General features: G+C 31.1%; 2 protein-coding genes across 5 annotated transcripts in view; both read right to left on the bottom strand.

Moving 5' to 3' along the window:
- The window catches only part of LOC130899613 (uncharacterized), a 51054-nt gene extending 46150 nt beyond the window's left edge, over positions 1-4904 (bottom strand). For 2 of the 4 annotated variants that reach the window (XM_057809676.1, XM_057809677.1), the window contains exon 1: positions 4638-4904. In XM_057809676.1, the coding sequence (XP_057665659.1) occupies positions 4638-4878 (241 nt within the window). In that variant the 5' untranslated portion in view covers positions 4879-4904. The remainder of the gene's footprint in view (positions 1-4637) is intronic. The other 2 variants (XM_057809678.1, XM_057809679.1) reach the window with 1 other exon arrangement.
- A 3008-nt stretch (positions 4905-7912) lies between these two features.
- Positions 7913-25500, bottom strand: part of LOC130899758 (protein unc-13 homolog A) — a 179597-nt gene continuing 162009 nt past the window's right edge. Inside the window, exons 22-25 of the mRNA XM_057809940.1 lie at positions 23929-24027; positions 22722-22884; positions 21439-21565; positions 7913-20582 (exon numbers count right to left, since the gene is read on the bottom strand). Of these exons, the coding sequence (XP_057665923.1) occupies positions 20418-20582; positions 21439-21565; positions 22722-22884; positions 23929-24027 (554 nt within the window). The 3' untranslated portion in view covers positions 7913-20417. The remainder of the gene's footprint in view (positions 20583-21438; positions 21566-22721; positions 22885-23928; positions 24028-25500) is intronic.

Below are 25500 nucleotides of genomic sequence, written 5' to 3'. Positions count from 1 at the left end.
ATCTGAAGACTATAATTTGCGTCAAACTTTGTGTTGATGTAAGAAGAAGCAATATTATTAAATTTCATTCACCAGGCTAAAAATATAGTTATGATTAAGTGGTGAGTTCCAAACTGATTTTGTTTGTATTCAACTACCCTTCCTTAAATACTTGATATTTCTTCATAGTACAATTGGAGAAATAATGTAGGCATATTTAATGAAGTAAGTTGCTATAAAACACGAAAACTTAATTGACAAAAAATGATCACATCTGTTCTAAAGTTCTTCTTCGACATTTCTCTTTCTCTGCCTGAAGGTATTGGATGCAGCTTTTCAAATAATTGATTCTTGAGGTTGTGTTAATATAGCCCAATATGAAAAAATCCAATCCATATTTTCTATTCTAGCATCGCATTTAGCCACTGTCTAGTAATAAAAGTTTTAAAGGAGGATGGTCCTGTTTTTGTGAGCAAACGTGGTAACTATATTGCGCACACATTCTCTAGTCCAAATTTTAAGCTAATATGCGATGTATCCCAGTTTTTGAAATGCCTCCTAGGTCTGCTAGCTCGCGCACTTTCAGTCTATGATAATCTAGTACCGCTTTGTGGATTTTCTTCAACATTTCTGAAGTCGTCACCTCATATGGTCGACCACTGCGATGCTGTTCTTCGCAGCTCATATGGCCTCGCTTAAACTCTGTTACCAAATATTTGAACTATTGATAACGAAGGAGCAGTCTCACCCAGAGCAGAATCTAGCTCAGCATTTATATTGGTTGGGCTAAGGCCTTTCAAATAAAAGTATTGTATCACATAACGATGACCATGTTTATAAATTCACTCATTATTGATAGCTGTCAAAGAAATACTGAACAACGAGGGGTCCTCAAAATTGGAACATATGCTGTTTAGGTTGTGTACTTTCCAATAAAGTGGTATTTTCAAGCAATTGTCACCATCTCTAGGTCAGGCTAGGTACTTCTGGGATCATCCATTAGAGAAGCTACAAAGAGCTGGAAGTAACCTTCGTGGAAAATCATATTACCAGCCGCATTATTTTTCAAACTAGCTAATAAGGGGTATCTTATAAAGGTGCAATAAAACTTTTTCCAAGAATATTCACTTTTTTCTACTGTGTATGACTTTTCCTAAAAGGTTGTTTGTTAACAAAGAGTTTTCCAATTTAACAGTCGTCGTGGTTTTACAAAACTCAATTATTTGGTCAAAATGGGTTTTAAACGAGTAAATTACTCCAACAATTCTTTTCATCACTAGTAAGATATATAATTTACAAGGATGCTGTACTTAGGCTCATATTTTTTAGGTTATGAACTGAAGGACAACATAACATCTTAGTTTAGGTGAATGAAGTTATTCTACTAAAGTGAAATTGAATATCATTATTCTTTATCATTTTCTTCAATAAGAAGTGGGTATATATATATAAAAAGACGTAGCTAATCATGGAAAATTTGCCAAGTATCAATACAGGGTGTTTCTAAATTTATACGACAAAATCCGAGAGGTGATTGTTAGTATGAAATTAAGATGGCTCCTTTCCGAGATATCTCTAGTAAAAGGCGATAACTATAATTTAGTTTTTTTCTCAAATTTCAGTAATGGTAGAACCTTTTTGGAATTTTGGAAAAAAGTGAAGATGTAAAATGAAATACGTTTCACTCCCGTATAATGTAACAGGAATATTGAAATTTACTCGTAGTTCGTCCTTTGTGAAATATATCAATTTTAGTCATCACCTTTTAAGGGTGATGATATCTAGGAAAAGGGTGGGCTGAATAAATTTTGTTGTTGGAAAGACTTAATGTCGCTCTGTTATTAATACAGTGGCCTGATAGAGAAATTGTGGCCACATGAGAGTAAACGCCATGTTTAACCCAAATTCCGCGCATTTAGCTTGTCTTTTTCTCATAATAACGCTTATAAAATCGTAATTTATATTCTTAAATACTTAATAAGAAACTTTTCAAGGGCTCAATAGTGTTTTAACTAAAACAAAAATACGAAAATAATTTATTTTGTGTTTGGGTTAAATATGGCGGCCACTCTCATGTGGCCACAATGTCTCTATCAAGCCACTGTAATTATTATTAGTCAAATCTACCCTCTAGTGGTAGACGTACAAACCATAATTTGCAAATTTCTCTCAAGGTCATTTTGGTAAGAAATTTTCCCTATAAATATATATGAATGAGAACGATTTTTATTGAAACTGGTACAAATAAAAAATACAAATTCTTACTATTTATTTTCAGAATGAATTTGAAAACATAGATTTCGATGAATTTTTTAGATCTGTCTGATTAAATTAACCTTCAATGTTAAAAATAATTAGAACAAGTTACTTGTTTAGTTTTGTGGTAGTTTTAGCCATCGAAAAAAGGAAAGAAACATCTGAAATCGCAATTAACGATTTGAATAATGATGATAGCAATGTATCTGGGAAAACATCTGCATCAAAATGTATGTGAATATTGTGAAGAATATTTAGTTACATATGAACAACATCAATGAGTTCCGGAGTCGATTAAGATCTGCAAAAACAAATTATCTAATTTAACAGCTCTTATTATTGAGTGACAGGTTGAATTTGATCGAAAAAGTATGAAAGAAATGCACTTGGATAGAAATACTTAAATAACATCCACGTTCTAAAAATGTTGAATTACAAGGTGTTAATTACAATAGTATGTAAATATTAATCAAAGAGGCAAGGTAACTTCATAGCCCCAACCAAAATAAAGAGAAATCAATCTAAAAGCTCCAAACTCGTAAACGAGCACCTTACAAGTTGTTTCAAAATGTTATGAAGTAAAGCAAAAGAAATACCCAAGCTGAGACATTACATGTTTATTTGGATTAGAAATTGTGGCCTGTTTATTCGAAAGGATGATAGAAGTTATGTAAAGAGACATTTTTCTGAAAGTGATTTCAATAAATTGTAATTATCTTTCAAGTTTCTTTAACCCATTTAATTTTAAACGATCACGACGTTATATGCTTAACAGAGAATTGGCTAAAAAATACAATTGCTTCGTTTTGAATGTTTTCTTTCGTTCTAGATGCGCTTTGGATGATTCTAGTTCTAGAGGAGACAGAGAAGGAATCCTAGTTGGAGTCTTAATAACTTTGACAGTGTATTTATAGTGAGTGGATGCTTGAGATTTGTGGCTAAATATTCCTTTCCAAATTTATTAAACTTAATGTTAATGTTAATGTTAATATTCCATCACTAAGAAAAATAGTGGAGTTGATGAGACTCGATAGAATAAAGAACGCTATAATTAGATGCGAATTAAACGTAGTGAGTGCGGTACAAATAATTGAACAGCAATTGAGATGGTTTGAACAAATAGTGAGAATGAAGGGGGATAGGGCAATTAAAGTTATATGGGAAACAAACAAAAAGAAGAGAAAACGCAGGTCCAGAAGGAAATGGAATGTAGAAATAGCAAAAAATCTGGAAAAAAGAGGAATGAACTGGAGACGAGCTAAACTGGAAGCGAAAGATAGAAGTAAACGGAGAAGAAATATAAATATGAATGAAAGTTTTGATATGTAATATATTTGAGATTACTGCAATTGGGTTATTCCCGTTTCTATTCCCTTTTATAATCAAAAAGAATACATACTGACAGCTTTAGATACTTTTGTCCACAATTCTGAACCTCCTTGTATAAATAATGGGATTCTAAGATGATATGCACGATTATGAAACAAGGCCGAACATCTTTCACTTCGATTATGCTATTAAAAAATTTCAAACAATTTTCTTTTCTTTGTTATTCGATCTTTCATAACTGAAGTGGAATGTTGATCGACGAGAAGCTCCGCTCAATCATAAAATGAAATCCACACATTAACTAACGATTTTCTTAAACAAATATCTGCTTTTAAAAATAAACCATTTGACAATACAATAAAAGCAACTTAGCTGTGATATCGCATACTTTTGAAATTTGGCAGAAGCGTTTGAAAACCAAAAATAAGTTTGTTAATCTGATTTATTGGTTTATTAATAAATAGTCTACATTGACAGTTTTTGTCCAGTATGCTGACAAATTCTAAATGTTCACAAATCTATTGAATAAAAAGAAAAAAATGTGGTAATAAAAACTAAAAATAAATTGAAAATTGAGATTGTAACTTAAAGAAACCCGTACTGCAATATTAATAGAAAACGGGTTCGGTACTAGTTCACTTTCTATTTTCGATTTAAAAAAAAATAGTTAAACTTATGCTGTCGTAAAACGAATAGCAAGACTAGGAGCCAATTATTTTTAAAACTTTGTCTTAAATCGTCCAGCAAAGGTCAGTAATAGCAAGATAAGACTTTAAAAACTATTTTTAAAGTCAAGAAGAGTGTTGCGAAGCGTACACATTTGATCTATTTTCGCTTCTCAATATAAATGAACGCTCAGATTGAAATTCGTTCATGGAATGCGATATGTTTTTAAGTTATGGTTGGTATGAGGGGTATGTTTTTATTCTTGTCAACAGATAAAGCAGTTGCATCACACTGCAGGTTTGTGTGCGGGAGTATTATTAAGCGAGCCAAATCTGGCTATGAGACACATAATACACTCACTAGCAACGTCGCGCACATCACACTCGTATAGTTTAACTGTTACTTACACCAGAAGACGGCGACGTAGTCCTTTTCTGAGAGGATGCGTTCTAGTTGCTTGGCAGTGACTTCTTCGATAACCGGTTCTTGAGTGGTCGTTGGCCGTTTTGCTTCGGCCGTCACTACGGTGACTAAGAGGAGCAGCCACCACCACATGCTGCTCTTCACTAAGTGAAGGAACCGGCGTCGAGACGCTCTCCCACCACCCCCACCACTCGACAATCGGCGTCGAGATAGTTTGTAGCACATTAACCGTCAGGTGGCTCCCACATGATATGTTGACAGCGCTAGTTCATGACGTTCCCGTATTTTCTTGTTATATACATTTTAAAGAATGATGTTTTCTCTTTAATTATAGATTGATTTTCGTGTATATGACGAGGACTTATGTCGATTTTCTTAGGTATATTGATATTGAAACATATAAAACTTTTGAAGAATCAATTTGTTTTTCTGTAAAGTAGGGTGGAAACACTTTGGCAGTTTTGATAATTATCAATTTCTTATGTTAATGATTTTAGAAATTTGAATATATACTACAGTTAGTAGTGAATAATAACAATTTAACAATAATTTTAATATGTTTTTCCTAAGAATTAGATTAATAATAACCAGTCCGATTGTTCCAACTCTCGTCTATTGAAGGAAGACATTGGAAAAGTGACGGGCAGGTTTATCATGAAGAAAACCATCAGGAGACGAGTATAAGAGGATGGTTCCAGAAGTACCTGGTCCAATAAAGAAAACACAAAAGTTTTTTGGGAAAAACTATAATTATTTTTCATCGTAAACTCCTTTTAGCTCCATTCACTTTCCTCAGCGATGTTCAATAAGTTCGGTACTCTTTTTATAGAAACAATCGTCAAGCTCCTCACTTAGTCATTAACTGCCGACATACTTCTTCATTGTTCGAAAATCTTCGACCACCGAACCGTAATATGTGATGTAGCGCATTTTTTGAAATGTCTACTGTGTCTACTGTTTCAATCGGCGATCATCCGTGGATTTTCTTCCACGTTTCTGTCACCTCATTTGTCGACCACTGCGATGCAGTTCTTCGCAGGTTGTATGGCTTCGTTTAAACTCTGCTACTTAATAGTATTTCACTGTTGATAACGAAGGAGCAGTCTCGTCCACAGTAGAATCTAGCTCAGCATTTTTATTGGTTGGAGGCGCCTTTCAAATAAAAGAATTGCATAACGATGACCAATTTTTTCCATGTTTACAAATTCACTATTGATGACTGCCAAACAAATAACGTGGCGTCTTCAAATTTGAAACATATGCTATACGACGAGTTAAAACTATCTGTATATGGCAAAAAATCATGAAAATTTTTACGTTTGGGTTTTCGGATACGATCTTTTTGAGTTAAAATATTTTCACAGATGGCCGACTTCCGGAGGTCGACTATAACTTTGTTATTTTAAATAGAACACCCTATATATTAATAGGTTGTTGAAATCTACGTAGAATTTAAGTAAACTTTTTTCGTAAAATGCATACTTTCTGACATTCATTTTTTTGTAAAAAATTTGACCATTGCAGACTCTTATAAATTATTTTTTTACAAGGATACCCACAAAGATTCGAAAATGGTTTCTATTCAGTTGCTTTTAGAAAGGTCAAACGTATTTGAATCTATGTTGAAAAATTTTTCATTTTATACAGGATGTGTATAAAAAGTGTTCAAAATTTAACTTAATAAATATCAAATTTCTTAATTTTTTCAAATAGAACCACCACTTTGTCACACCATGTATTAAAAGCAAATCTACATAATCTTTATTAAATTGAGAACGAGCCATTTTAACGATTTTCAAAAGTAGCAACAATTGACTAATGGATAATAGGATTACTAAATACAATTTGATTTGATTTTTTTTACACACCTTGACAAGATAAAGAAAAATACTTTTTCATTTCTTAGTGCTTGTATCAGCGGGTCAAAATAAAATTTAGGCCACACCTGCATCTCTAAAAATTTACAGAAAGCATTTTATATCTGGATAACGGTAAGGTTTAGGTATATGAAAGTATACATGAATTTTTCTTATTTTTTATCTCTGAATGCATTAAAATAGAAAAAAAACCGTGTGGTTATATTAAAAAAAATAAGGAAATTTGACATTTATGAAGTTAAAATTTGAACACTTTTTATACACACCCTGTATAGAATGAAAAATTTCTCAACATAAATTCAAATACGTCTGACCTTGCTTGAAGCAACTGAGTAGAAACCATTTTCATATCTTTAAGGGTATCTTCGTAAAAAAATTATTTATAAGGGTCTGCAATGGTCAAATTTCTTACAAACAGAATAATAATTCAGAAAGTATGCATTTTTCGAAAAAAGTTCTTAGTATACTAAAATTTTACTTAGATTTCAAAAATGAATTAATATATAGGTTGTTCTATTTAAAATAACAAAGTTACAGTCCAGTTCTACCGGAAGTCGGCCATCTTTGAAAATTTTTTAGTTGAAAAGATCGTATCCGAAAACCCAAACTTCTGGTACTTCTGGGACCATCCTCGAATAGTTCATTTTAATGTTTTAAAGAAGACACTTTTGATTAGTGTACAGCAAGTGTGCTAATATTAACGTTAAAAATAATATCTTCAGATCTTTATCAAGTTTCAATGATAGGACGAGAAAGTTCAAATAAAAATCTGCAAATTGCACAAAGGCTTGGTCATTCTCATTTACACTGAATCGATTTAAAATCACATGAGGTTTCAAAAAATTTACTCTGTAGCCATTGTGAAACTTTCTAAGCACTTTGGCCACATGATTTCGAAACAGCTTTTTCGTAAACCTTGACTATAAGATAGTTTCCTTCAGAATCATGTTTCGAATTTGAAAAATTTGTTTTGCTTTTCTTAGCATATTTTTTATATTACAGATGTTACAACTCCTAATGACAGCTCGATTATACTCCGGGATGTTCTTAAAAAGTCCAAGTATGTGGTTGAGTTTTACGCATCCCTATTTTCTATACTCAAACAAATTTTCAGGAGTTTCGCATGTGCGTTTTACTTGAAAAGTCTAGTTATCAATCTGCTAACAGTGATCAAGGATTTGGAAATGAAAGCACTACATTAGCATAGGCTATAGTAGATAAGTTTCTCATCTGATTATCATAATAGCAGATTGTCTGATATGAACACTGATGGAAATTTTCCATATAATACCTAGAGGTAGGGCTTCTAAAAGATGTATGTCTATTTTGGGCAATCAAGAAGTTTTGAAGTAGTTCCTGCAGGAAAGGTGAACAAAAACATATTTTCTTTGGTCAATTTTTATTATTCGTCAGTTCCCAAAGGCATCCAGTAATCTACAATTTACAGTTTAACAGATAACAGTTCATACTTTGTAATATTAGATCTTAGAAGAGAGCACTAAAATTAATATTCACATATTGATGAATATTTTACATCATTTGATATTAAAAAAGTAAAAGGGAATTTATTAACATCGAATTTTTTTGTATTTTGTTTGCATTATACTGAAGGGAAGTTACATTTAAAAGATGAATTGATACATCCATGAAATTCATTTAAATATACATATGAAAAAGTCGATCGTTACATAGAAAGTTTCTCACAAAAAATGTCTGTATACTGGGTGTTTATATTATAATTACAAAAACAGTTATAGCACCATTTAAGTAAACATTTAAACGCGGTATTAATACTAATAAACAAACGAAAATTGTTGTTAATAAACTTCATTACCTTATATAGAAAATAGAAAAATGGTTTTGAACTCTGTTCATTCAGAATCGTTCATTTTATTTTTATTGTTGAGTAACATATTTATATAATATGGATTAAGTTAATTTTGAAATCGAAGAATCTGCTTTTATGAAAAAAAAGGAGAGGAAAATGATTAAATGTGATAATGTTAAATGGACGTGGAATTGGATACGAAGTTAAGGAGTAAGTATAAAAAATTGTTGAAAAGTTTGATGCACAAAGCAAAATCAGTAATGATTAAAAATAGAAAATAGCAGAGAACTTTATCATTTGAAGCTCTTAAAAGGCTGTCATCTGTTTTGTCGTCTGTCCATACCAATTTTCAATACTATTATATGAAATTTAACTTTCTTCCAATATATTCTATATAAAATGAGAGATGGCGATTTTAGTTAAACAGATTTCAATGCACTTACATATATATTTATTTTCTTACAATAATGATAAGCTTATCACAAAAAATTCCAATCAATGTTTTTTAATAATAAAAAATCTAGTAATCGCTTATTAAAATAAAAATTTCTTTTATATCAGTAGCTAATGGATAGTTATCATTTTGTACAGTTTTAATGATAATAGCAAGAAATAGTGATATGTTTTCAGACTATGTAACTTTGAGTGAAGTTGTAAAAAATTAGAATATCAAAATACAAAAATAATCTTTATTTTCATCTTATAATTATTGAATATTGAAAGTCAAATAGAAAAAACCGTTTTGACCATCATTCTGTGAATGCTATGATACAGTTGAAAGTTGAAAACTTCGAAACTAGGGAAGAGCGTTTAAAATCAACTCATTCAATTTTGTAATTGACTGCATAATTCAACAACAATGCGTACATTGCAGAATAATTTTAATTTTTTAGAACCAAAGTTTTTGTTGGAATGAAGAACTAAAAGAAAAATGTAACAGACTTTGTCTGAAATACCCGAATATTATCTCGGTTTGTTTTACAAACCAGTTTGTACAAATGGCAAACTTGATTAAGCCCGAAATTACGAAAAAATGTTGGTTTGCCAATGGACAAGTATGGATTTATGGAAAGCGATTTTGTAGAAGTCTATACGGTATTTCTTCTATTTTTTACCTTACCAGTAATGGTGGTTAATATTAAAAGAACGTTTAGTAAGTTGAAGATAATAAAACATTATTTAAGGGCAAATACAGGTAAAGAACGACTTTGCAGCCTGTCGCTGATTGCCATTGAACATAAACTTACATAGTCACTAGATTTAAAGGACATCAAAAATAGTTTTACGAACTCAAAGGCTAAGAGGACACTTTTTTAGTTTATATATTTTTGTCATTTTTAAAAAGTGATATTATTTGTTCCTATTTGTTTGCAATTCAAGTTTATAAAGAGGTTTGAAACGTAATTTTTATTTTATTTCAATAATTTTTCCTAGAAGAATCTTTTGGTATTTTTAAAACAATAATTAGATTATACTTTGACACTTACAGAGGGGGCCACAGAGGATCTCTGCACAAGGGCTCAAAATTTTTAGCTACGTCGTTGAGTTGAACACAAATTTTTTCACAGTGTAGTACATATAAAAAGTATTTCGAGAAATCAGGATAGAAAACCACACATTAATGAGAAGTGAAAAGTTCGGGGACAAATAAAACACTGCGAGGAACACAAGTACTTCAAGATGAAAATAACACAAAACGGAAAGGAGATAACAGAAAAAGAGATATACTGGGAGTCAGACACACATGAAGGGCTTTATCATACTCATGTCCTCGCAGCGTAAGCGCGGCATGTTCGCGACGCATTCGTTGCGCGCCCGATTTGCCTCGCAAGCGCTCGCAAACCGCTAGCATGATAAAACTGTAAATTCTTAACTTTTATGCTCGAGTTATTTCGAGCGCGCTAAACAGGCCAATTGATTTTTTGGACCAGTTTTTTCAGTTAAACTATACGTTAAGAGGTTAATCGATGACATCATACCCAAACAACTAATCTGGTATAATCTTGAGTTTATTTTGAAACAAAGTTTCAACTTAAATACATATACACCTTGAAAACAATGTAAGTACTAAAAATATCTATATTCTCCTCTAAACGACTTACGTTTTGTTTGGATGCAGGGTATAACATTTTAAAATCATGATGTAAATTGGACTAGAACTGCTTCAGATTTTTAAAGCATGTAAATTATGACAAAATGAAATACTGGCTTGAAAACATTTTTGTTGTATCGCTTAACACAATATAGATAGCACATGTATTGCTTTCTATATTTTTCTGTAGAGGGAGTACTCAAAAAGTGGGGTGATTCTCAGCTTTTGCGACTAGGATATAAATATTAGTTACATGACCTGAAAACTGAATATATGATATGTACATTCTGAAGTTTTAGCAAACAAATGAATGAATATTCAACTTTAATGATATAATAATAACATAGTTAATATATTTTACAAGGGGTTTACTAACAAAATGAAGGCTGGCCCCATTTCAACACGATATTTACAAAAAGTTTCCAAATAAACACACACTTAATTTTCTTTTATTGAATTTGGTGGAGATTTTACATTTTCGAATGACAGTTTCCAAATTTTAAACTTCCAATTGCAATATTAATAAGGTCATGTTTATGGTGACGATTGGTTGTTTTTAGAGTAAAACAATGCTACAGGAAAAAAATTGATCATATGAAGAAATAATAGCTAGAACAGAAGTACATTTTGAATATAAATTATATAAAACCCTCAAACTGTTTGTATCTCACATAAAACTATGAATATTTGTCTAAAAAACAGGTTTTTTTTTACTAGAACGAGAACTTTTTGATCAATATTTGTTTGAGCTGAGCATTTTATTTTTATGTTCAATTATGTATATAAATATGTCGTGGAAAAAAGATAGGTAGCACAAAATGGTAGATAGTCCATTCAATTAGGTCATAGATGGTATAAAAGTAGCTTTTTAATACTTACTACCATATAAAAAGATAACGAAAATGAATGTCCATGATATTATTTATTTATAAACTCGGAAGTGACTGAAAAGCTGAGAATATATTTTGTATAGCTTTGAAAGAATTATTTTTGGATCTTAAAATAGAAAACAAACTAACGGTTGAATTACAAATTTAAAAGTTAAGTGACTGGCCAGATTATTTGACTAGAAAATGTAGCTCGACAATTAGTAAAGAAGAAAGGAAATTTCCACTCCATAGTTGTTACGTGACAAATCACAATGTAACTATTGTCCATTCTTAGATTACGTTGGTGGTACCATTACAAAACGTTTTGGTGGGACAAACAGGCCTTAATCGGAATTATTTGATGGTTGTAGGTTGTTTTACACTTTTCGTCTTCAGAAAATATATGAAATAAAGGAACATAATATCAAAGTGTAGTTTCTCCACCAGATTCTTCCACTTTCAATAAAATTAATAACAACTACATCAACAATAGTTCATTTTAGAGTAAAATAATATTAAAAAAACATTTTTTACCTACAGCGTCTTTCAGAAATGTTACAGTAGAGTTTTGAAGAATTTTTCAAATTTACATTATGTCGAGTTAGACATTTAGCTACGTGATCCCATTGGTGTATTTGAGTAGTGGATATTAAAATAGTTAAGGAGAAAAATTGGTTTTTAGATGCGAGGATATGAAGAATAAACTGTTACTTTGTACTAGAACGAATATTTAGGATTTTAAAGAACAATTTGACTTAATAGGACATCAAGTCATCTTTCAATGATGGAATTGGGTACGTAACATAGTACAATACTTCTAAGAGCTTTATTCTGAAACCTTTGGAGGATTTTAGTGTTATGACTTATTTAAGTTGCTATTTCTGTTTTTCTCTCGGCTTGCGTAACAAAAGTATAAATTAGATCGAGTATAGGTCCAAGTATAGTTCCTTGTGGTACCCTTGAGCTGACTGGGTGTGATCCCGTATGTTCATCTTGACATTTAACAAATGAGTTAGGCTAGGTCAGATCTTATTATAATATGTAATAGGTGAAAAGGACATGGTAGTTCCAACCAAATGATTAATGTACCACTTTATTTATCAAACATACCCATGGGATAAGCTATAATGTAGACTATTCTAAAAAGAAAAGTATTGTCTTAAATCAATGGGACAAGTATGAAAAATATTACAATGTGAATACATTTTCAAGATTATACAATAAAATTGGTGACAGGAACTATGAATCAGAGAACAGTACTTTTCCATACATAAATTTTTTATACAATATTTACATAATTTATAATAAAAGAAAAGTCAAATCCATCAATAAATTAATTCGTTAAACAGGGTCAGGCATAATGGACGGAGCAACGAATTTGTGGATCAATTATAACTTTTATGAAAAACTGCATAAAAATGAATTTTTTCGAATATTTTTGTGTATGTAGATTTAGTAAAATGGAATACTTAATACAAAACTTATAATAAACGAGAGAAAATTCGACATTTATTTACAATGTTTGTTCAAAGTGAAAACCTTCAGCTGCCACACAGTATCCTAATCTGTCAACAAATGACCTTAACGAATTTTGAAATATTTCACGCGCTATATTTTGTATCTTGATTCTGATTACTAGAGATTTTGGGGCAAATCTTCAATCTAAATTGAATTCAAATAGCTTTAGAGAAAAAATTACAGTGGAAATAGGTCTAGTGATCTTTACGGCTACACAATATAACCATCTCGTCCAACCCATATCTGCGGAAATACAGTTGTCACGTATTCTATAATTCTAGCAGCATAATGGAGTGAAGCAATATAGTTTTGAAACCAAATTTTTTTAAAACTGTAAATATACGGTTAGGAATGAATCCTGAATTTGTCCAATTATTATTTTAACTAACCTAACCAAACTATTTCACACAAAACCATCAGATTATTATATATGACCTTCTTTTTTATACTGTCAGTTGGACGAAATACAGTAGAAATTCGATTATCCGGCCCTCAGTTATACGGATTCGCGATTATCCGGACTATCAACCGAAATACAGTAGAAATTCTATTATCCGGCCCTCAGTTATACGGATTCGCGATTATCCGGACTATCAACCGAAATAGAGTAGAAATTCGATTATCCGGCCCTCAGTTATACGGATTCGCGATTATCCGGGCTATCAACCGAAATACAGTAGAAATTCGATTATCCGGCCCTCAGTTATACGGATTCGCGATTATCCGGACTATCAACCGAAATAGAGTAGAAATTCGATTATCCGGCCCTCAGTTATACGGATTCGCGATTATCCGGACTATCAACCGAAATACAGTAGAAATTCGATTATCCGGCCCTCAGTTATACGGATTCGCGATTATCCGGACTATCAACCGAAATACAGTAGAAATTCTATTATCCGGCCCTCAGTTATACGGATTCGCGATTATCCGGGCTATCAACTGCGACCAATTAAATAATTTAGTAGTATTGAGATAAGTTACAAAATATAAGATATCAAACAGTGGGTTACTTGTGACAATAATGATCAAGGATTTCAGATTTTGTCGGATGCCGAAATCGTAGAAAACATATTGCAGATCGATGAACAGCAGGAAATACAAGAAGATGAAATAGGAGAAAATCTAGACGTGGAAAATGATGTAGAACAAACAGAGAGTGATACTGATAGTTTACTACAGCTCAAACGAAATTGTGATATAGCAGCAATGAAGAGAATAAGTCGCTTACGTCAAATGCCAATTACCAAATATTTTAAGCCAACTTAAACTTATTAAATTATTATTACTTTTGATTGATTATATTATTATTTATTAATGAATATTACTATTATTAAACTTATTTTATTCCACAAAACCCGTTTTCCTCCATATATTCGATTATCCGGACTTTCGATTATCCGAATCCCTAACGACAACAATTAGTCCGGTTAATCGAGTTTCCACTGTATCCTTAAAAGTCGATGTACGATACAGTGGCGTTGCGTGGATTTTTGCTTTAGGCACGCACTAAGGGGTAATAATAATATAGAAAAGCGCGAGTCCGCAGGAGGCGGACTTTTATTTCGACAGGGGGTGCAATTTTCGCCTAAAAATCGTTCAAAATTGTTAAAAACAAACAGCCCTCTCTATCAAAATATTATTTATTTAAAATTAAAATCCACTCTTTTAGTTTTTTTCACAAAACTTAGCAATGACATGGTTATAAAACTCTTTCTTTTGTTTCAGTGAGAATAGTATGCTTTTTGCAATTGACATTAGTGCTAGCTCGGAAATCTCATTAGATTTGAAGATTTTAGTTTTATATAGAACATTTAATTCTGACTTAAGGCAGACAAAATCAAAATGCTTTGGATAAACTAATTTCAGACCGTTTAGCAGATTGTCATGAAAGCAATTACCAAATTTTTCAAATTTTGATAGTTCAAGAAGTTGTGAGAAATTTAATATCTTTAGATCTTGAAACTTGTCGTTAATTTGTACAATTAAAAAATCTATTAGCCGTATCTGTTGTGATTGAATGCACATATACTCATGCATGCAGTAATTTGAAATTTAGTATTTCCGTATTTTGATACCGATTATGGGATTATGTGGCACATATTACCTATATGAATAAAAAATATTGATAATAAATAAATAGTAGATTTTTAATGTAATACGTGTTATTCTTACTCATGCAGTGAATGCGTTGCATTTATGAAGAATTCGCCACTGGTACTAGAGACTTGGAAATATGAGAAATTCTGTCAGAATACGTAATGTTTAAAAAAATCGCGGTTTATTTGTGTCCTCAAAATCAACATTCTTCATTAAAGTAATTCTCTTACGTTCAGTGGATTTAGTATCACCATATTCAGTCAGAAAAAACTATAGATACAAAGTGATACAATTAAAATATTATTTGATAACGTATACAAAAATTTTTATTTGAGACAATTTTTCACAATTAAGCCACAAATTCGCTGCTGTGCTCATGTTTTCTGGCCATTTTTGTGAATTTCCAATAATTTTGAAAACTATTAATTTCTATATTAAATATCGAATAATTTCAAACGAAAAAGTACTGTTCATATACTTGTATTCGACTATAGAAAAAGCTGTCATATCGCCGAATTATTTTTTTTTAATTATAATATAAGTACAACACAGATGACATGATATACACTGTACTACTATCACAGTGAAAATGCAACAGATATAGTTTTTCACCATTATTAGTAAAAGCGAAGATTTTTTTGTAAGAAATACGAATGGATAAGTATATAAGGCTCGATTTTAGATAAGTATTATTAAGACATATTAATGTGTAAATATATAATTTGTTTATGAGTAAGATTCAGTAAAGAAGACATGAAAAGTTTTTTATATAATGGATTTTTTAATACGTACGGAAGCAGTTATATTAGGAAACCAAATTAGTAGGTTGTTACAAAATCACTTTGATTTATAACAAATTTACAAAAAAATTCTTTTCTATTTTCCACAAGTTAACAGGTCTTTTTTTAAAATTTTTATATATCTTAGAAGCAATTAAGAGTTCAGAGCACTATGGAATACAGATAAATCAACACTGTCGTCAGTGATTAAAGGGCAATTTTATAAGTGACGTTTAAGCCCTAACGACTTTTTTACACTTTATTGATGGCGTTTATCGAAAAATTTCGCTTTAAACGTTACCAACGTTCTGGGGGTAATTTAAACTTTAGTCTAGACACTGAAAATATCATATTAGTTATTTCAAATTTTTATTGTTTTCGGTTTTAATCGGTGTAAATGAAAAGTGCCTATCGAAATGCGTTATATAAGGGTAAATTTGAAAGAAAGCTCCAATTATTTATTATTAATGAGAAAATATGAAATAAATCATTCTTGGTGCAAGTTTTCTCATCATTCTTTTAGGTTATATTTTTCAACTTGGCATAACATTTATCTACAATTACTACATACATATCAAAACCATTTTATCACCAGCACCAGTCTGGAAGTTTTTTGAAGTGTTATTTCTAGGAAGCAATTGAGAGTTCAAAGCAGAATGGAATACAGATCGTCTCGGATTGAGTTGAAATTTTACAAGTAACGTTTAAGCCTTGTAAACGTCAATTTAAACGTCAGATTTTGGCCTTTTTGCGTTTTATAGATGGCGTTTACCGACAAACTTTGTTTTAAAATTACCAGCGGGCTCTGGGTAGTTTGAACTTAAGTCTAATATGACATTGAGAATTCCAATTCGCTAATTAATAAAATTATTCTTTGTGCATGTTTTCTCATAATTATTTTATTTCATTTTAGTCAACTTATCAAAACATTCATCTACAATTGCTACATACATATCAAACCCCTTTTTATACACTACCGCGAGTTTTTGAGCTGTTATAGATGTAATACAGTAGAAATTTTCTAGTTTTCTCCGATAAGAGATACTTCTTCTTCTCTTTACCGTCCATACCTTGATTAAATGATTTTGGTTTTGCTAACATGACTGAAGATGTTCACTTCATATTTCATAATGATGATGAAGAAATTATCAACATTGTCGATTAACTTAATGGCACTGTAGAATATGGAAATATAAAGTCTGAGATATATTTCGGCGAGGCTAAAAAAAATTGGGGTTCAACTATGACCTGCATTGTTTAATTTTGGTTTAACCTAAAGTATAATCCAGAGTTTGAATTTTAGTTTAAACGCCTGTTTTACCATAAGTTGTAGAATTGTGCCTAAAACGTCGTTATTAGTAGTAACGCCATTGATAAGAAGGGTCAAATCTTAGGCGTGATTATTGGTATTTTATAAATCAAAGACCAGAATTGTTTCTAATATGAGTGAGTGAAGAAAACGTTACAATTAAAATACCAGTAGAAAAAAAAATGATCAAAAATGTATTTGAGGGACAAAATATGAATATTCGTATTAATTTGAGAAACGTTTCTAAAACTAGTGTGTTCAGACTAATTATAATAATGTTCCATTATTATAATTACCATTATTATAATTACAACGAGAAAAATAATATTAATACTTCGGAAATTGCTACAAGAGAACGTTATAACCAAAAAGGTAATTCATCGTGCATTGCGTGAACTATATTTTCCAATTTAAATAAATATATACACTTTATTATTTGAGAAAATAGCAAAGATGGTAAAACAATGTATTATTACTTCCATTTTTTGGTCCCAATTCTCTATTTCAGACGAGATTTGGAGTAGCAGATAACGGGGTTGAAGTGTTAAATGATAAAAGATTTACTGAATGTGAATTTCATGAAATAATTCATTTGTCTTCTTTACCAATATAGTTGTGAGAACTAAAAATACATTATACTATTTCTGTGCATGAAGAGGAAGATATTTGAATAGAGATGATAGAAATCAACTCAAAATGCATGTGTTCGTGATAACCCATATTTTACTAAATGCATAAAAATATCTATGATGTAAACATACCTAACTATTTTTTCTTATACTATATTTGAATCACATTTCAAGTTTATACAGTGTCTCCAATCAAGTCAGAAATCTTTTATTTTTTGTTTTATGACATAAAAAAATCTTTATTAGAACCTCTGCACGGTCTAAAACTTGAAAACAATATTTTATATAAACAAGTTTGTGAATTATTTACATTCTCCTCAGGAGTGAAGTATATTTTTGTGAATATTGATAAGTATTATTGTAGCTACTTATGCGATTCAGACCACTGCTTACTGCACTGAAGGATATTCAATGTGCACAGGTGATCGATTAATCCCACTTCTTTTAGGAAGTTAAGAATGTGAGATAGATATAGCTGCTTAACATCTTTAGTTAATATTTCATACGCCCCCAGGTGTAATACTTTGTAGCTTCGTATTCTTTCGCATTTTGAGAGAATGTGCACAAAGATCCATTGCAATGCTCCAAAAATTATTTCTACTCAGATCTTTTTTGTTTACAGTTTTCCAGTTTATATGTACATCCTTTTCAAAAGGATGTACTACTTTGGCAAGTTTGTCTGTGATTTCATTTCTCTCCAGTCTAGTGTGTCCCAAAACCTATTGGACGGTAACATTTTTTTCTATCTCATTTAACTTAACTCTATTTTCAAAAAAGATTCGATCTTATGACATCTCATGCTATAACATAAGATAATAATCTTCTTTTCGTCCTTTCTACGGTGAACTAAAGACAAGTGTTATTACAAAAGTTGATCATAAGAAAAACACTACTGTCAGATATCCAGTATTATCCATCTGCCATGGAAAAATGATGTATTAGTAAAGTTTCCGATAAACGATAAAAAATCGTCAATATTCTCAAAAATGAAGAGCTAAATTCAAATTTTTGATAAATCTTATATACGCTATATATTTCAAATTTTAGACCATGCACCATTTTTAAAAACAATGACATTTTTATAAAAACTAAGAATTTAAAAAATTACTTAATTGGACACAGTGTATATATAAGTATATATTTGTAAGATGAATTGTTCACCAATAACCAACAGTATTATATAGAAATCAATATCAGTAAAAATAGGATTCAGTTCAAGCGATAACCTCTTCATCAACACGACATTTCTCTCCAACAAGTATCCTTTTGATGTCCAAGAAGAGAAACATGTCACGGGAGGTGAGATCGGTAGAATACAGTGGATCAGAAAGCAATTCGAAGCCCAATTCATAAAATGTTTGCCGTGATTTTTATCGATTGGTGACACGATGCATTCTCTTGTTGACTTTATTCTTTATTTATGGTTTTTATCTTTTTAAGATAATCACTTGCAGTCAACTGGGCTGATGTCGATTGGAGTATAATGTGAAATTAATCAGTTCCAAAAACTGTTTAGAATCATCAATTAGTTATTGATTTGGTCGATAGTGAGCTCGCGCGGCATCCACTTTTGTTTCTTGGATATCTTTAAGGTCCTAGCTATCTCAATCATCTTCAATTTACGGGTATCTGACATTGTTTTGTGAACTTTTTGGATGTTTTCGTTGGTGGCTTTCTTTTATGGGCGTGCATCGTCCTCGGTGGTCATTTCGCTTCGAAAGTCATATGGATTTAATATCACGTGTCAGCCTACGAACTTTTCAGTCCACTTTATATAAACCTAACAAGAATAGGTAGGGTAAAAGCTCTAGATATATAACAAAAAATGATTTTTGATAAGAACGCTAGAAAACACATTAAAAGAATGAGAAAAAATTAAGCACATTGGAAATATATCAGGGATTAAGTTATCTTGAACGTGCTAAAAAAATAGAAATTACTCAGCAGTTTTAAATAGTATAAATTTTTTAATTTTGAAAAAATCTAATTTTAAAAATCATATATGGTTGTTTCTATTCAAATGCACTAATATCCGATTTTCAACTGCTGAACTGTTGATTAGTGATGACGATTCTTTAATGAGAAAAATGTCAAAATTATGCTCCTTATTGCGAACTTTTTACAATTTCTTAGTATGATAATGAAATAGGATGATACACGTTTATGTACTGGCTTAAGTAAAGTTTGTTTTAATTATTGTTGAATGTACAAGTTGGGAGGCACATTGAATATTGTTAAATTAGAATGTAGTTATAAGCATTTCCAGTTTAGGCTTTTCGCACATATACAAATGTTATTAATAAGGATACTTTTTATACAAACCATTTTTGTTTTTATATAACCACTGAAAAGTATACAATGTTTTATTTTGTTTCGTAATAGAGTAATTAAAGAAAAATAAAATATGTTCATTTGAAAAAAATTTAAGCAATTGATCCCTCAAGTCTATTTACGTTTAGACTTCTTCAGATGATTTTCTATTTTAAAACTTGTGAATGTAAGAAAATTTTGGAACATTATGTGAATATTGCTTCAATTTATCCTTCAGCCTTCAACCAAATGAATTGTCTAGAAAAAGAAAATTGTTTTTAATGGTTATTGTATAAAATATATCCTTAAAAAACATCTAGAAATATCTGGAAAATAGCCTACACTGCGTGGAGTTCACTTAAGGACGGTCCATATATATTTCTATACACTTTTGGGTATGAACACACTGTTTTTAAACAAACACAGTTTTATCGGTGTTACTAAATTTTCAGTTTACTGGTTTGGAAGAGGATTTTCTTGTCGAATGTCTGATTTAAGTTTGACAAATTCTTTAGCTACTTCGTCGTTTGTGCGTTGAGATAAAATTCTTAAAATAGTCCAGCCGGTTTCATCCATTTGGATTCTTTTTCCCAATGACAGCCAACACGCACACGAGCCCTACAAAACCCAAACACTCGTTAAAACGTTTCTTTTAAGATAAAAATAATATTGAGATACGAAAATGTAAGTCCCTGGTCTAGCAACGAAAAAATGTTTTCAAGAAAATTTTGTTCAATTTATCAAAATTGTTTTCTTCTAGGCTATTCACATCCAAAGTTTTATGTGGGACTAAATTTGGAGAAAATGGTGGGTGAGGACGCAATTCCAAGTTCAATTTATTAAATTTTACTATGGATTTATGCTTTGTTTCGTTTAGAGTCCCGTATCCCATACTGTAGATAATCATTTAGGACTGCGTTTGTTCTATTATATGTGGAAACGCCATTTGGATAGAAGTAAGAACTTCATATGATGTATTCTTGCTGCATACCATAACCTTCAGTATCACTTTGTTCTTCATAACGATTTCCAGCACTTTTTTTATGTTTTCTGGTTTCACGGTCTCTTTTGGATGTCCTTATCATGTGAATTTGTACACTCATAATGAAACTCCACTCACCATAACATTTTTCAATCCATGCCTTTGCCTCAACGATAATTTTTCCGATCAAAAAACCTACTCAAACCATGAATTTAAAAAATTTAACTTAATTATTGAAGAGGCTACAAATTCGAAAGCTGTTATTTGAAAGAAAAAGAAAAAGTTATTCGTGGTGACTCGTATCGTCAGACCGGGGACTTACTGCTATATTGTTACAAACAAAAAAATTATTTTGCTTTATTGCTATAGGCAATACATTCATTATGCTCTTATTGATATGATGTTGAAATTTTAGTTAAACAATGTGTCATAAATCTTGAATAATCTCGCACCAACTCTTTTTTTTATATCATTATTTGGAAGTATACATACTTTTTCTACAATGTCTTTGAGTTGCATAACAGCCACACCAACCAGTCTATCCTCTCTTGCGAAATAGTAGTCTTTAACACAAATATGCAATTCGAAGCAGTCCAACTGTTCTTCATTTCCAATGATACTAAACAACGAATAGAATAAATCATCAAAGTAAAACTGGAATTAATATATTTACAATTTTATCTTAGTAGTTCCAATAAATGAAAGGAACTTTCGTGTTAAAATATTAATAACCTAGGATTATAGGTATTTAGTTAGAGCATTTGTAGATTCTATCATTTAATGTTGGTGATGGGAAACTCACAATAAAGTTTTATGGAAAAACTTTATGGATCATATTGTCAACACATAAAAGAAAAGTGGCCTTAAATAGAAGTGATTAATGAAACGATTCAAACAATTGACTTATTACATCACTCAATAAGTCGTGTGACTGAAACACAGATGACTCTGCTATTGACAAATACCTTTGACGTTTATGAAGTAACAACTTTCAAATGCTTTTGTTATTTTCAAAACAATGGATTCAAAACAATTTTGTGTTTTAATTTATCATTGCTTCTTGATGAAAAAAATAGTGTACAAACTCAGCAATGACTTCAAAAGTGTTATCCGTCCTCTCACTCCATCGCAGGAGCCATTTGTTATTGGTTTGTCATTTTAACTTATTTTTTGTATCGATTTGTGACAATGGATGAAACATGGATCTACCACGTCACTTTGGAACCAAAACGATCATCAACTGAGTGTACTGCAGCCGGTGAACTTCGTCGGAAGCGTCCAAAAGTACAACAGTCAGCTGGGAAGATTATGGCTTCAGTATCGTGGGATATTACCCATCGACAATCTCTAAAAGGGGTGATTCAATCAATAGTGAACACTACATAGAGTTGTTGATCTGGCTCCCAGTGACCACCGGGCAATCGCGGATTTCATAAAGTTGCTCGCCGGTAAGAAATTCAGCTCATATGAAGAAGCAATTGCTGAAACTGGAGCCTATTTTGAGGCAAAAGACAAATAGTTCAACAAGCACGGCGAGAAGTTAGATAAGCGTTGGAATGATTATATTGCTCTTGAAGGAGATTACATTAATGAATAAAATCGATTTCTGGCAAAAATATGTATTTTTATTGGTAAGTCACACGACTTATTCAATTATGTTTTACTTAAAATAAAACCAAATCAAAAATGTGTTTTTCTTAGCTAGTCACACGGCTTATTCAATCATGTTTTATTCAAAATAAAACCTTGGAATGAAGATCCGAATATTCACTTACAAATGGAAGGTTTCATTATATTTGGGTGACCAATTGTTAGCTTTAGATTTAGTCGCGTGTTTCCTCTTCTTGTCAGCTAAGTGTGGTCCTATGAGATTAATTTCGACAAATGGTCGGAACATACCAGATACAAGGTTCCATTTCAGATCGTTAGCAGCTACAACTGAAACAACAATAATAATAATTTTCACAACAGTATTGACTTTTTCCAAATATAATACGTGAAGAAATTTTGAAATAAATTACAAACACACTAATTCATTCTTACGTCAAAATATAAGCTTTTTCTCTACTTTCTGGTAGTGTAAAAAATATCATCAATATAGCAAAATTTCTGAAGAAAGGTAAAAAATTTCGCATCCAAAATTTTTTTTTAATTATTTGTACAATTTCTAGTTATTTATTTAAATTACAATCTAATAACTGGAAAAACTTGAAATTCCATGTTACATCAAGAAACATAAGTAATAGAGAGTTTGAAATTTTGATAAATATCTTAAAATTGTACATAATGACAGAAGAAAAATTTCGGACTAAAGCTCTTTTGGTTTCATTGCCTTTTCTAAATAAATTTACCATATATTTTTACATCATCGGAGATTTCAACGAACAAAAGTCCCACTGACGTTTTAGAAAAGCTGAGAAAAAAAAATTTCTCTAAAAGATAAAAATGGAACATCAAAAACATGGTTATTTCAATTCTTCACATAAATTTTGAGGTTATATGAAAAAAGTGTAACTACAAAAGTTGTAGATCTTTATATTACCCACAATTTACTCATGCAATTTTTTTTCACAGGACTTTTAGTTTTCCTGGAAATCGAGAAAAACCGTTTCTTACCCCCTTCAACCTCAGATCGCCCCTAAATTATTTTCCGTTTGATTTTCATTATATTCTCTCCGTTTACCGGTGTGTTTCGTCATATATTTTTTTTCACTTTTTACCATCTTTAAAAGCTTCAGCTATTATCTATTAGGCTCATGTAGATCTTAAAGGAAACATAGATAATAAATCTGTTTTACATAACTTTATTTGAAGGTTAGTTTCTTATAAGCGATTTACTTGCTAACGGGTTTCTCTACCTGACAACATTATTAAATAGATATTATTCAAATAAACGATAATAAGTTTTCAAATATTAATTAATTTTTTTCAGACATTTCTTTCCACCCTATTGGCAATAGAATGTAGCTTTTTGTGACTTACCTTTAACTGTAACTTTATGCTCTCCAGTTCCAGGATGTGTGAAAAGATCCACTTGAATCGAAACTTCACCAACACTACTTTCTATACCATCGATATTATCTGTAAAATATTTGTTTTTGAAATATCAGTAAAATCATTTTTTGGTTGAAATTAAGCTGTAAAAATTGTAAAAATGCATGCTTACTAAAATTGTAAAGCAGAACTAAATTAACTTTGAATAATATGTTTTAAAGTAGTGTGCCCATAGAATAATGAATGAATGAATTCTACTAGTGCCGAAAGTTTTGAAAATGTGCTATCATAGAATTATTGAGACTGCCAGGAACCTTATTTTTAGAGTTTCAATGTAATGTAATGTAATTATAGTGTTCGAACCACACATTTTTGAGGTTATTAGTAATGACAAATAATTAATTGTGTAAGGCATTCGTGGTCGTCGTTTACCTTTTGAATGTTTTTTGGGCTAATACGTGAAAAGGTTTGGCCACATCGTGCGGTTAGCATCGTCAGAAGTTGCTTACTACTTCAATTGATTCTGACTGTCAATCATGCCAACCGAATGAATTAGCAAAACGTTATATAGTAATAGTTACTTTCGACGATGGCGTAATAGCCTTAGAAACATTCAAAAGTTGAAAATTTTGGTTATAAAAATAAAGACAATATTTTTAACAAAATTCCAGATAAAGTAGTGTAGATATGGACAAATCAAAAACAATTAGGGTGGTTAACAAAATATTATGAACGTATTTTTTTGTTATTTATAGTTTAAGTTAATAAATAAAAAAATATATAGTGTGACTCATTATGTATTTCCATTCTAGATGAATTACACTGTGAATGGACATATTTGATGGCAATTTCGATGTATTGAAACTACTCCATCTTAATCGTATTATTTGTTCCAATGCGTAAATATTTTATACGAATTGAAATTAAAAAAAAAAAAAAAAAAAACTAGAAGAAATAAAACCACCATAATTTAACACTGTACTGCAATAATGGATAAAAAATCTAATTTTGAACTATCAGCTGATTTTTGAAACTTCCAAATTCAACAACCGATGTAAATAAACTATATTAAAAGTTGAACCAAATTTATGTACGAGTGCTGTTTTTTTTTTCAACCTCCGATAGACAATAAATAAAAGACAAGTTCATATAAAATAATAATTTTATTACCAAAATGTTGGTACACTTACGGTTACTTTTTGACATAATCACCGAATAGATTGAGACATTTGTCATATCTGTTGACAACCTTTTCAATACTCTCTTCAAAGAAAGTTGCTGCCAATGAAGCCTAGAGGACAAAGCAGACCTTGAAACTTCTGAAAATTCCGTAGACAAAGCAATAATGATGAATGTGCGGTTTTCTTTAACCATTCTGTCAACTCGTTGAACCAGGTCATCTGAAAGGACAGATTTGCGTCCTTGGCTCCCTTATCATGCACATCATTACGGCCATCTTTGAACTTTCGACACCATTCACGCATATCATGACTTATGAAGTAGCACAACGCCGACTGACGCCTGAATATCAACAAAGGCGGAGTGTGTAGTGCGAAAGCT

This window comes from Diorhabda carinulata, chromosome 11, assembly GCF_026250575.1.
Source record: "Diorhabda carinulata isolate Delta chromosome 11, icDioCari1.1, whole genome shotgun sequence".
Classification (NCBI taxonomy): domain Eukaryota; kingdom Metazoa; phylum Arthropoda; class Insecta; order Coleoptera; family Chrysomelidae; genus Diorhabda; species Diorhabda carinulata.
The sequence above is the reverse complement of the archived record's forward strand: the minus strand, read 5'-3'. Positions and strand labels throughout refer to the sequence as shown.